This window comes from Pieris napi, chromosome 6, assembly GCF_905475465.1.
Source record: "Pieris napi chromosome 6, ilPieNapi1.2, whole genome shotgun sequence".
NCBI classification, from domain to species: domain Eukaryota; kingdom Metazoa; phylum Arthropoda; class Insecta; order Lepidoptera; family Pieridae; genus Pieris; species Pieris napi.
In genome coordinates, this window is record NC_062239.1 from 11,636,917 (window position 1) to 11,650,931 (window position 14,015).

General features: G+C 35.2%; 1 protein-coding gene across 8 annotated transcripts in view; it reads left to right on the forward strand.

The window, feature by feature from the left end:
• The first annotated feature begins 6,287 nt into the window (after positions 1-6,287).
• Positions 6,288-14,015, forward strand: part of LOC125050289 — a 29,672-nt gene continuing 21,944 nt past the window's right edge. For 7 of the 8 annotated variants that reach the window (XM_047650021.1, XM_047650022.1, XM_047650023.1 and 4 more), the window contains exon 1: positions 6,288-6,417. In XM_047650021.1, the coding sequence (XP_047505977.1) occupies positions 6,360-6,417 (58 nt within the window). In that variant the 5' untranslated portion in view covers positions 6,288-6,359. The remainder of the gene's footprint in view (positions 6,418-14,015) is intronic. The other variant, XM_047650026.1, reaches the window with a different exon arrangement.

Genomic DNA, 14,015 nt, shown 5'->3' on the forward strand with positions numbered 1-14,015 from the left:
TTCTTGCATTTATTAATCCTGTACCATTGATCCTTTTTTATTTTCCAACAATGTAACGGGGATAAGTTTTTTGCTTTATTTAATTAAAAATCATCTACAAAAATTACTACTAAATACTTATTATGTATTTAGTAGTAAACCCTGGCAGCAAGATGCATGTGTATTTTAGATAAGAAACAATTTAATTCAAAATGCATATTATACTAGATACATTCCCTATGTTTCTATATGATTATTTATATTTTAGAATATAATGTTAATTTTGTTATGAGGTACTATTAACAACCATAGTTGTGGTTGTCCATTGAAATAGTTACATTGTGATTATATTTGTAATATTATTTGTGTTTATTTAGCTAACACTGACAAGGCAACACAGAAAAAATAAAAGCAAACAAGTTACACAAATGAAAAATTACAAAAGAACCTAAGTGACAAGTGCTAACACTCTGCCCTTCCTATCATTAGATGGGTGAAAAACTATCAATTGTTCAGGCTCTCTAGCAGATTGCACATTCTTCCAATTCTGTTTAGTGGAGCGTAAAAACCCTAGATCGCTTTTTGGAGGTATAAAATGTACCTAATCTAAATAAACACGATCAGACACGACACACTATTAAATGTTTTGTTATACATTCATATCTCCTTGATAAAATGTTAAATATGTTTAACAATTCAAATGAAAGAAGTTTATTTAAAGATATACTTAAATTATATTTTTACATTAAACCTGTTTTTTTAATTATTTACATTTATAAAATATTATTAATCAGATAACTAATTTAACCATTTTAATTCAATTGCACATCCGCTTTGCACTTTACACTCACTATCACTAGGCTTAGATTTATTTTGTTTCCTCAGTCCTCACGGTACAAATATAGTTAATTGTTCAAATCATTCAAAAACTTCTGGCAATCGATCTTAAGATTTACTGCTATTCCCTGCTTTTTCTTCTGGTGTTTCAGATAATAGTTTTTCTAAATCAATTCCTTCAAACTTTGAATCTGACTTAGATGCATACTCCATAAAAAGTGTCTTTAAAAACTCCAGATCCTTTGTTAATGTTTTAACTTTCTCTTCAAGCATTTGGTTTTCTGCTTTGAGTTTGTTAACTCTTGTAAATGTTTCTTGTGTTCTCTGCTTTGACTTGTAGCGACTCTTTTTCACTGCCTGTAATTAAAATTTAAAAAAATGTTTTATAGTAAAATGGAAGTTCTTAAATTCTTCATAATATTTAATTTATTACTTGTATATGTGTGCGTGTATAAAACACAAATTTTAATTTTTATGCTTGTAAATACATAGTGACAAATTTCGAAATACCAAAAAATAACTCCTACCTCATTATTTCTGTCACGTCGTTTTCTATAATCCTCATCATCGTCTTCAGCACTGCTAACGCGTTTTACACGCTTTACGGGCGGCATATTGTCAATCTCTTGTAATATCATCAAAGTTTATAAATTTAATTGGTGAATTATTTCAAAACTACTCGACTTTGTTGTGAAGTTTCACCATAATACACAAGTCACCAGGGTCAGTTTTAATTTGGATGACGCAAGTTTTATCATATACTGAATCAGTTTTGATTTGTAAATAGAATTGTTTTACAACGACATTAAAAGCAAGATTTTATTCATAAGGAAATATGTAAAAAAATATTAATTTGTATTATTAATCAAAATCTAACTAATAAGACTATAATATTATATTCTAACAAATATGATATTTAAGAAAAATATTTTGCCTTACAAATCAGAAACGTCAAATGAAATTAAAAAAACACGTCATAATTGACGTGACAGTGACAGATACAGCTGTGCCTACAATTTCAATTAATACTATAGATAACATAAACTTTATATCTGTAGACCAATATTTGACATTCAAGTACATATTAAATTATTGGACATTAAGTAATTGATAATAATAATAAACTTTTTTTAAATATTATATTATAATGGATAAACATGAGTTTGTAGAGTAAGTAGCTTGTGCTAGAGCATGTACTCTCTCGAACTTATGGGACGAAGGGTCGATCAATCGAAGCACTAACAAGCCGGCCTGGGGCTTTAAAGACAAAATTAGTTTTGTGGGACACTAACGAATTAAAAATTTGTATAGAAACGACTTAGCTCACGCTTTGTCACATGATGATTTTCATACAAATTTGTTCGGCGTAAGTGGGTGACGACTCTTCATCTTCTTTGCCTCCGGGGCCTTTAGGGTCTTGAGGCCCCGATCTAAGATCAAGAAGTTGTATATTATACGAGTATACTTATCAGTCGAATTAACTTTACCGCCTATGTTGCTCTACGATTAATTCCGCTGTTTACGTAAAATACGTGCGTGAATTAATTACATTATTTTGGTATGCTCACGCATTGGTACTTTGTGTACTATTGAAAAAATATTAACTCAACTGTGATCAACGTCTAAGACCTTTCGCAGGCAAAAGCACAAATTCTTGTACTATAGTAGTACTTACGTGGACAGGCGTGACTCACTTACTACTTAAAACAGCATACCTGTTATGGTGGCAGTACACACTCGGCGAGAGCTTCTCGCCGGGAGTCTCGACCGAGAGGACCGAGAGAAGAGCGCAGAATGTACACACTCGTTACGTTAATTGTATTTAAAACACCATTAATAATGGACGTGGCAACCGCTGCTGATGTTTGTCTTTGTGCAATGATTTATTATAATTTTCTTCACGTTAACCATTAAAAAAAATACGAAGCCATGGCGAAGAAGAAGATGGTCACTATACACCGCAACAGAAATTGGTAATTAGGATCATAAAGTTTTAATATTATCCAAAATTTAATGATTGAACGAGTGTGTACAGGTCGCTCTCGTTTTACTCGCGAGACCCTTTGACTCGTGCGCAAAAAACCGACAGGCGACCGAGAGAGGCGAGACCAACTGCGAGGAAGCGAGGCGAGACGAGAGCTCTACTGTACAGTGTACACTCTCGCACTCGGCCTGTCTCGGGGTGTCTCGACGAGTGTGTACAGCCACCATAATATGTATGGTAACTTGAGATTATGAAGTAATAATTTCCATACAAATTCAGTTAGCGGGATATCTTTGTAGCCAAAGGATACATCTAAATTCGTGGTTTGTATTCATCTCGTGGTAGTATGCTAATCTCGGAACCACTATTGTAAAGCAATGAGATTATTGTCTTAATTCTAGCAGGGGTTTTAAAATGCACACTGAACAACTAGATGACGTCATTGGCGTTGATTGTATTTAGTGAATGGTTTCCACATCTTTAAATATATCAATTAATAATATGGAATTTACCACGCAATAACCAGATATTTAATCTTATTTAAGTGATAATTGGTATAAAGTGAAACAAGTCTTTTCATTTTATTGTAACTATTTAAATTTCGGGCTACGTACATTAGATAAACGCAAAATCTGATATTCTTGCTTTTGTTGTTCAATGCAATGTGGTAGACATCTTTTTGAGTTCTATTAACCCATTTTTATTAATCTACACTCTTCAGAAATAATTATTGTTTTCCTGGGAATAAAACAATCTTGAAATTTACGGAAATGATAAGCTTTGCCCCGCCAGTTGTAGAGAACTGAAATGAAAAATTCAGTATTTCGGACTAAATTTTGTTACCTTTTAGTTCCAAAGACAATATATTATTAGTTAAACTATAAAGCTATGACATACGTTCTGTTTCTAGGAAGAGTCAAGAATGTATAATAGATTTAACTAAAAAAAATTGGTTTAAATTAAGAATATACTTAATTCCCAACAGACTTCAACCATAGACATTCTTTCGTCTCTTATCTGTTGAAATGAATTCTGTTTTTAAAAACTACCAAATTGCGATGCGTGCCGCCTATAAATATCCTCATTTTAAGCGGCATCTTTGTTTTATTCGCGTTATCGCTTACGTTTTTTGAATTTTAAATTGGCTTTGACTAATCTGGCTTTATTCGATGCATGCCTATCTCAGTTTCTCGATCGCGGCTCGACGCTATCAAAGGTTCCGCGCTTTGAAGTCACTTCATTTGGTACGATACGAACACGACACGATCTTTTACTTTACGTTCATCATATTATTAAGAATGTCTGTAATGTAAATTTGTCGCAGAAAGTAATTTTAGGAACTGCAATACCGATTTGATTTCCTTTTATCAGTATAATGCTACATGTACCTATAAGCAATCGTGACATTGTATTTGATTTTAACACACAGCCAGTGTTTTATACAAATAGGTACATTATGCATGCGTTTGGATGATCGAAATTATGTGCATTTTATTTATTATTTTTATTCCATCTTATGCCATTTTGATTAATATTTTTAAACGAACTAAGGTTGAATTTACCTTTTACAATAAATTTTAAGTACATATCGTCACTGTACAGTGATAACCTCGTATGTCAAAAAACCATTTATTTTTTATTCTTAGACTCTTATATCATTTAACTGGTATAACCATGAAGTAAGGACTTATTTTTCTTATTAATAAATGAGTCCTTTTTACCATCTAAAACTATGGACAAAAACACATAATAATATTTTAACGGACATTGACGAAATTAAACATTTTTTTAGTTTCCTGTAATGTTTGTTTCTCAGGACATATAGGTTATCATTCTACACCGACGATATATATCAAAAATTTAAACAAAAATTGATTTGATAGTAAAATAATAAATAAACAATTAAATGTATTATTAACAGAAACATGTTTATATCGCAATGTTAAAATTCAATCATGAATGTTACAAAATTTGTCCGTCTCCTAATATCCTTACAAGTCGTGTGTTATAAAATGAATCGTAACTTTAGTGCGCTTTTTATGACTACAGTTCTTGTTCTGCTTGGAATGTATCCGTTTATATTTAGAATTCGCATTTTCCAACCTTTCTCGTTTTTTAAATGTCCGGTCTGTTGCTAGCTGTACTTTTTTACTTTTTAACTTTTGCGTCTCGTTTTCAGCCAGTTTCAATATTTAATTTACTCTGTTATTCGTTAGATTATTTTAGACTATACCACAGTAAATAACTCTTTATATATAAAAATTAATTGCTGTTCGTCTAGCTAAAAATCGAGAATGGCTGTACCGATTTGGCAAATTATAATCTTAAAATACTTCTGGAAGTTAAGGAAAGGGTTAAACTGGGGGAAACAACCAACAGATGGTAAGGTTGATGGAAATGGCAACCACGAGATGCAAACAGGAAAAGAAGACATAGCAAGAGACGGGCAGACGATATAAAAAGAATAGGAGGCACGTTTTGGACAAGAAGAGCTAACATTAGAAAATAATGGAAGCAGCTAATGTGTCACAGGACACGCTGATCACCAAATTATGTATTAGATTAAGTTAGGTTATGTAACTTAAAAAAGTGTTTATATATGTATTATACTTGATGGCGGAATAAAGTCTTAATTATAATAATAAAATATATATGTATATCGAAAGGTTTTTTTTTAAAAGTCGGATTTGCAATATACGTTGGAAAAACGGTAGAACAAAGACGCTTCTTACGAACACTTAACTATGAGAGATATAAGATTGGGCCATAGAGAAAAGTTGTAGAGTTTGATAACGCCCACAAAAAAAGTTAAAGACAGCACATGTCCAACTTTTAACTTTCGACAAGTCTTCCGCCGCGTGTTAGCTATATAGCTATATATATATATACCTACTCAAACATTACTGGACGCAATTTATTACGGTTTTCATCAATATTTTTTTAAGGTTTTCGAGTCACGGTTACCCGTGCGAAGCTGGTCTGGTATTGTTTCATCCGCACTACCTCAATGGCTAGAATCGACTTCCAGTGCAGTTCTTTAGGCGTACTCCTCTCTTTATCTTCTACTATCTATTCTCCTCAAAAGGCTCCCACTAAGATCGAGTCCATGAGCTGTGGCAGCTGCCTTTGGCTGTTCTATAAGCCTGTATCACATAAAAAAATAACTACTAAAATTCCGTTTTACTATCTTGATAAATGTTTTAAAAAGACCAGACACATTTCTATGCTATATGTACATGTGATATCTATCTCACATAGTATTTACGACGTAAAAAGTTTACCCACATCGTATCGTATAATGATTTAATTATTATTACCGTTCTGTTATCTTTGGTTACTCAGACCCTATTCGAACTAACATTATCGTAATTATACGGCTTGACAATTTAATGTGCCGCTATATGAAGAGAATCATTCAAATATAGTTCTTTTGCATGTAGCTTTAGATAAAATTATATGTCAGAAGGAACAAGTTTAATTTTGTGCCTTGATCACTTTAATTGGTACGTCAGTGGTGCGAAAGCTGTGGTGGGTGATGGACGTGTAGTGATAGTGTAAAATGAAGTGGTTAATTGTAATCGGACTTTTTATTTATGTGGAGCTTACTGAGGGCACCGGTGAGTGATTTTAATTTGCGTGAATGTTTCAGGCGAAATATTTGGTTGAAAAAAAATTACGTTGATTTTTAAAATTTTAAAAACTCGTGTTGTAAAATAATAACTGTAACGATAATAATTATTAAGAGCGTTTGAAATGTGAATTTTATATAGCTATCCAAAATGCGACTATCGTTTTTTTTATATAACAAAGTTATTTTTTTTATTATTACCTTATTACGAATGGCTGTTTGAGTGACATATAGAGTTTATAATCCAGAGGTATTGTACCAGGAACAATATTGTTTCGGATTATAAGACTTGAAACAGCATCAATGACTCTGCCGTCAAAGTGTGTCTAATTTTACAGCTTTCACTAGATGGGTCAGAAAAGAACTAAGAGGAAGAGATGCCGATTGATAACATAGCAATAAAACCTCATCCCCATTTTATTCTATATCTTTGTTCAAACTGTTTTTATAGATTCGGGAAGATGGCCGATTGAATTGGGTATTTCCATAAACTTTCCCCGACATCTTACATATAGTAGAGTTTGTATAGATTACGGAAATACCCGTCGACGACCAGTCACTTTCCGAGCGGCTTGATTCCGTTGCGTTGAGAATAGGGGTCCCTGCATCTTCTACCGCATTTACTACCTGGAGCTGTGTTTCATCATCGGAAGAAACTCCACCCGTATCACCTGGACGTTGTTCCAGAACCGAGCGTTTTTAAGGAAGTTTTCTTCGTTTATCACTATGTGGAACCAGCTGCCCACTGATCTATTTTCGAACCAATTCGACTAAGGGTCCGAAGAGTGTACCAATTCTTAAAAGGCCGGTGCGAGCCCTTTAGCAATGTGTCTATGGTAGGTGTCACTTACCATTAGGTGAGCCTCCTGCCCGTTTACAAACTATTAATAAACGCGAGAGTAGTATTAGCCTAAGCTTTAGCGTGGGACTCTCATCCCTGAGGGGGTAGCTTCAGCCCTGGCTGTGCATCGATATACCTTTTCTCAATGTGCGCATATAACACTCATGAAAACATTGTGAAGAAATCGGCATTTCTTAGACCAAAAATTTTTTCTTAGAAAAAAAAGACACGGAACAGATGCAAAAATTTGAGGCACACACTTTAAACAGCGCTACTCACTGATTTTATAAAATTGCTGAGAAAATCCAGTAAAGAACTCGGTTCAATTCTTATATTCGCAAATTTAATTAATAATATCTTTGGAACAGGGGAAAATCGATATTATGCATTACAATTATAATAAGCTTTAGTTTAATTACTCTATGTCTTCCATATCACCTATACTGATTCGGGTTTATGCCGGGTTTTATTCACGGCAATACAATACTTATCCGTTGGCACAGAAGATTGTTACTTCAAAAACGTACCATGTCAGCGTTAGCCCAGTTTGTATCTGATTTTAGGTTCCCGCTCATCGATATTGTTACTCCTTAATCTTAATATTTAGTACATTAGTATAGTCTCTGAATATTTATATATTTTACCAGTGGCGTAACTATACCATCTGGGGGCCCGTGGCAAATTCTTTTGATGGGGCCCTATCAGTAAAAATCGTCACGTAGTCAGTTTAGTTTTATTAACTTTCGACTTCAGCGTACTCAATTATACGTTGTATATATATATATATTTTTTTTTTTAAAGATAATTCACACCAATTGACCTAGTCTCATGCTAAGCTGGTGAAGCTTGTGTTATGGGTACTAGGCAATGGATATTCATACATATTATAGAATTATAGATAGATAGACATATAAATACATATTTAAACACCCAAGACCTAAGCACAACACCAAATGCTCATCATATCGATGTTCGTCTCAGCCGGGGATCTAACCCGGGACCCATGGATTCACAGTCAGGGGTACTAACCACTAGACCAATGAGTCGTCTCATGTCTCGTCTAATGGCCATAGGCCTCCTCTCTTAGGCGAGAGGGAATGGTCTGCAGTCCCCATGCTAGCCCAATGCGTATTGGAGACTTTACATTCATCTATAGAACATAATATCTCTTGGGCAGGGGCCCTCTTAGGTCGGGGGCCCGTGGCATTTTGCCGGCCCTGCTACCCACCACGCCACTAACTTGTACATTCAGATTGATTAATAATAAAAAACCGCGCAATCAGCCATTAAACATGCATGCAAATGTCATATTTATCATCATGATGTCATAATAAGAACAGTTGCGTTATTTAATTGTTGTCAAAACGTATGGTCTAAATATTATCCCCCGCTATAAAGGCATTTTAATCTTTACCAGTAAAGAAATTCATTCCGTGAATCACTGATGAATAACTATTCAAATCATACTTGCAAAAAATCCCCAATACTTAGTTTCAATTATAACAATGACACAATACGATTATTATCTGTGGGAAACCTTTTTCTGTCGACAAGCCTTGGACCTATTAGTTTAACAATTATCTGTGTTGCCAATTAATTAATTAACATGCATCCGGTTGACATTTCTGTATACGATTTTGATCTTAAGTGATGTTTCAAGGGCATGAAGGAGATGAATTGTGAATTGTTATTCTGTTTAGAGAAGTTATAGTCAAATGTTTAGTCCATTCCGTCAGTTTCCGTACTTAGACTCTCACTAGGTCCTTTGTGCGTCAAGTCCTGGCAAACTAAGCCAGCCTAGCTCCTTCCAGAAGCACAGAAGTCTCCTGGGCATTTCGCAGGCTTCACGGAGCGACCTCACAGATACGAGGATTTCTTTTCTTTCACAGCCACGCATTCCAGGACTACGTTGTGGTCTTCCCACGTTTCTTTTTTCTCCTACAGTGGGTGGCTTCGGCGCTCCATCTTTTGTTGGTACACCTTGCAATATGGCCTGCCCATTACCATTTCAACTATAAGCCGTATTAGCGTAGCTGTGATCTTAGCTTTCACCCTGTCCCTTCGTATTTAGTGTATCTTTTTGATTCTTACGAGAATATAAATAGTAAAAAAAAAATATTCATTTGACAAAAATTTATTATAATGTAGGATTTGGGAACCCTTTAAAGTAAATACCTGTATCCCTGACACAGCCAGTTCCCAGCTCTTCCATAATAATCTTACTAGGAAATTCCATAAAGTGAGAGTGAGAAAGTGTAACTAATAAAAATTCCAACCCGCAACCTTTGGATTGCCAATACAGCTATAAAATCTCTTTCTTTAAAGAAAGTATACAGGATAATTGTGGCAACAAAATATCTTTAGTATAGTCGAAGTCAATTTAACCGTTAAGCGTCTCAAAATAAACTTGCTTAACCACTTATTCATGCAAATAAAATATAAAAACACTTTGCATAATAGCTTTGGCGCCTTACATCTAAGTATTTAACAGTTTGAATTTCCGATTAGCATTCTTTCCTCGGATATAATGTTTAAAGAACTTTATTTCTCATTACAAAAAAAAATATTTTCATGAGAAACTGAATATGTATACAGTACGAACGAGATACACGTCGCCATCGTCGGATATTTTTTTGTAGAATAGAATTATTTTTGTGCCCGATGTTCTACTGTTTTGTACTATGTGTTATAGGTCCTTCTGAACCTAGAGTGGTTAATGGATGGCTAATGGAAACCGAATTAATCTCTAAAGTAGTTTGAAAAAATTAAAACCTTTTTAGGTCTGGGCCTCAGATTTCTGTTTCTGTTTTATAATAATTTGTTAATCTAATAGACAAGTAGGTGATCAGCCGCCTGTTCCCGACGCGCTGTGTGCTTCTGACTCCTGAGGTCGTGAAATCAAATCCCAACAGATGCAGATTTTCAGTACATCCGAGATTAACACTTGTACGTACGCCAAATATTGTGAGACAATTGGTATGTCTTGGGGCCTAAATCTTAATATATATAAATTACGTGTTTGTCCGCTATGGACTAACTACCGAACCGATATCAATCAAATTTGCACACCGTGCTTACATCTCAATTTATATCCGCAATATTATTTTATTGCAAAATATTTGTTTATTATTTGATAGTCACAATTCTAACAGATGGCGCTGTGTTGAAAGTACCAACGTTTCACATAAGCTACAATTTAATGGCATAACCACCAAAAAAGCATGGTGATCGCCATGACTGGTGTTCTCCTACCGTTTCCCTTGAATAGATTGCTACTATGTAATATAACAAAAACCTTAGCCACAGCAACGCTTGGCCGGTCTGCTAGTATACAATTAAGTAAAACAGGCGCAGAAAGTTCTCCCCATGCCCCATTGGAGAATCGCGGGGCTACTGCAATTAATAACCCACGAGGCGGTTCCAGTATATAATAGAAACGTCAAACCCCGGAAGGATGGCCGTCGCGTGTTAATGACATCATAATATTATGAATGAGAGATACCGCGACCTTTGATAAGCATTTACGTATGCGACACATGTCCATTTGTAATATGATATTGTTTTACACCGGGACATGATACATGCGTCCGAAAAAGGTATCAAAGACAATAGAATATTACGCATTGTTATGCGCGCATTTTTTGAAGATATACTTCTTTAGGCGCGTTATGAAAAATTGATGAGAGTGAAATTTTACGATGCGCGCGCACCGTGACACAAAATTAACAGAATGAAGTTGCCCACGGAAGATGCTATGGCATTGAACATAATTTAAAAAACAACATTCGAATAATAATAGAATTTATGTTACACTTAATGTAAGAGAATAAAAATAAATATTTATTTATTTAATTTTTCAAATTTAAACTGAACTTTATTGACTATAATGACTCCTTTTCCAGTCGTTGATTATTTAATTGTAATTAATTATTTGCATGCAATCAAAAAATATTTTAAATAATGCCAAAGAAGTATAACTTCTAACGCGCGTACATAAGTACACGCACCCTTTTTTTACTTTTATATGTGTATATGTAAAAATCGTAGTCAAAGATAGCTCCATGCTAATGTGTAGTTCACCTATATTAGACTGCTGCTGAAAGATGTTGCCGGGTAACATATTCTTTCGTATTGAGGGAGTATGTTAGCTGGCAACATCTTTTACAATTTGAGAGCAGAAAATTAATACGACACGTGTCACTATTTTCTATATAACACTTGCAACATAAAACTTGTACTTTCAAACATAATAAGTCCGAACACACTGAACAAAATAATTAAAAAAGACCAGAGTATGGGTTGACAAGCTTATAAGTACGTATTGTTTTGTATTTTTTAGTAGTAGGTAGTATATGTATGGAGAATGCTATATTCTTTGGTAATAATGTGGGTAGGTAAGGTAGAACAGTGTTCCCTATGCATGACCATGCTATTGAATTAATATAAATGTCCTGGAATGTTTTGCAATTTCACTAGTTCAAAGTAACGGTAACTTAGTTCCGCTTGTAATGTCAATGTACCAGTTTACGGTTTTCCTCCTTGAACTGGTTACAATTATGTATTTTATCGTAGTTAACTTTCAAGCTTTTACATTTAATATTTTCTGGTATTTATAGCTTTTCCTCCATCCAGCTAAGATTAGTTGGGGTTTGTAATAGTATCTGCAAATAAACTTGCAACCCTGAGGTCTTGCGTTTGAACTTCTATGCATTGATATTTTTATGTACGCAATTGATATATGATATAGTAAACTAAAACATCGCCAAGAAACCATCACGTCGAAGAATAATTAAAAACTTCAGTTAACTCCCGATATTTCTTTCGCAAAAAAAGAGCGGATGAAACAACAGATCTTCATTAAATATAGCTTTTTTAATATAACAGGGTACAAACGGGCAGAAGGCTCAACTGATGTTAAGTGATATCGCCCATGGACTCACATTATAAGAAGGCTCTCAAGTACCTTGCCGGCCCTTTAAGACTTGCTACGCTTCTTGAAGGAAATAACTCTGAAGAAACATCTCGATCACATCAGCTTTCTAAAAAAGCGCTTCATAATAGGTCAATTCATTAAGAAACTACCTTGTACAGACTGGTAGACACGTCAAACTTAACATCCATCGTTTTGTGTTGCCTAATTAAGGATGGTTGAAAGGAGGAGCAGCTAGAGGTTTCAAACGACTCTCAGCTTTGGGGTCGTACGTTCGAGCCCTGGCTGTGCACCTATGGACTTTCTGTCTATGTGTGCATTTAACACTGCTCGTACGGTGAAGGAAAACATCGTGAGGTCATTGGAATGCCTTAGACCTAAAAAGTCGATGTTGTGTCAGGCACAGACGGTTGATCACCTACTTGCTATAAGAAACAGAGCAGATAGATAGACCTAAAAGGTTGTAGCGCCATTAGTAATGATCAAGGATTCATCTAAACACACTGGTTTTGTCTGAGTTGAAAATATCCAGTGAGTATAGAGCTTAGGCCAAGAGAAAAGCAGCAGTTTCTGTACGAAAAGACATCAAAGTGCTTCAAACCGGATACTAGGTATTTACGTACTGAAACGTAGACGTCATCGCCATTTTTCCCATTCATGTGTGTAATAAAGTTTTTATTACAATTGTTTGCCGTTTGATGTAATTATTTTTAGGCTGAACTGGAATTTGTACCTTTTCATCTGTATGAATCTTTACGCGTGAATAAATCTGCCCGTTATTAATCGGCCGTCCGGAGGCGAAAAGTTCCGGTGAGAGCGATTATGAATTTTTCTAAATGTTATTTTTGGCCTCAAACATCATACATGAGAACAATCAGATACATATGATTTTTTTTTGATGGCTCTGGCACGGTTTGTGCATTAGCCAGCGTCAAGTATAAGATTTTTATACTTCGTGCTTTTTGCCTTATAAATTCGACCATGTCTTCCATGTACGGTTTAGGCACTCGCCCGGTACCGCACAACCCTCCCAAAGGCCGAGAACAAATTTAAATTAAATTAAAACTTGCCCTCGAACCGGGAATCGAACCCGGTACCCCTCACCTAGCTGCCACTTATGAAAATATTTTATAGATATACATGTGATGACAGTGGCGTAACTATACCATCTGGGGCCCGTGGCAAACCTTCTTTCGTGGGAAGGGCGATGGGGCCCTATCCGTAAAATTCGTACCTGCTCAGTTTTATTTTAATTAACTTCGAGATTTTCAGCGTACTCAATTACACGTTGTATATGTCCCACTAATAGCCATAGGCTTCCTCTCTTAGGCGAGAGGGACTGGTCTGTAGTTCCCACGCTAGCCCAATGCGTATTGGAGACTTCACATTCATCCATAGAACATAATATCTCTTGGGCAGGGGCCCTGTCGGGGGCCCGTGGCCTGCCACCCTATTATTACGCCACTGAACCCAATGTTAGGAAGTTGGTGGTGTTTTAACATCTCCCTGAAGCGTACATAAATGCATGCTCTTATCGTTCTAATGAATAATTCAATACCGCATGAGGTCATTGTTAAACTAATTAATTTCTCAGTATTTTACCCCGTGATCTGCGTCACGTCAGCAAATACATTCATACTGGAGTATGGAGCAAATATTAACTCAATACATTAATATATAATATAAACAGTAGCGAACAGTAAGGCTAAGCGCGCACGGGTTACTTTTGACACCGTTACATTTTAATCACAAAATTATGTTAGAACAATTTTGTAGAGGATCTCTTTCTGAAGATGTTTATCTATAGGAAATATAG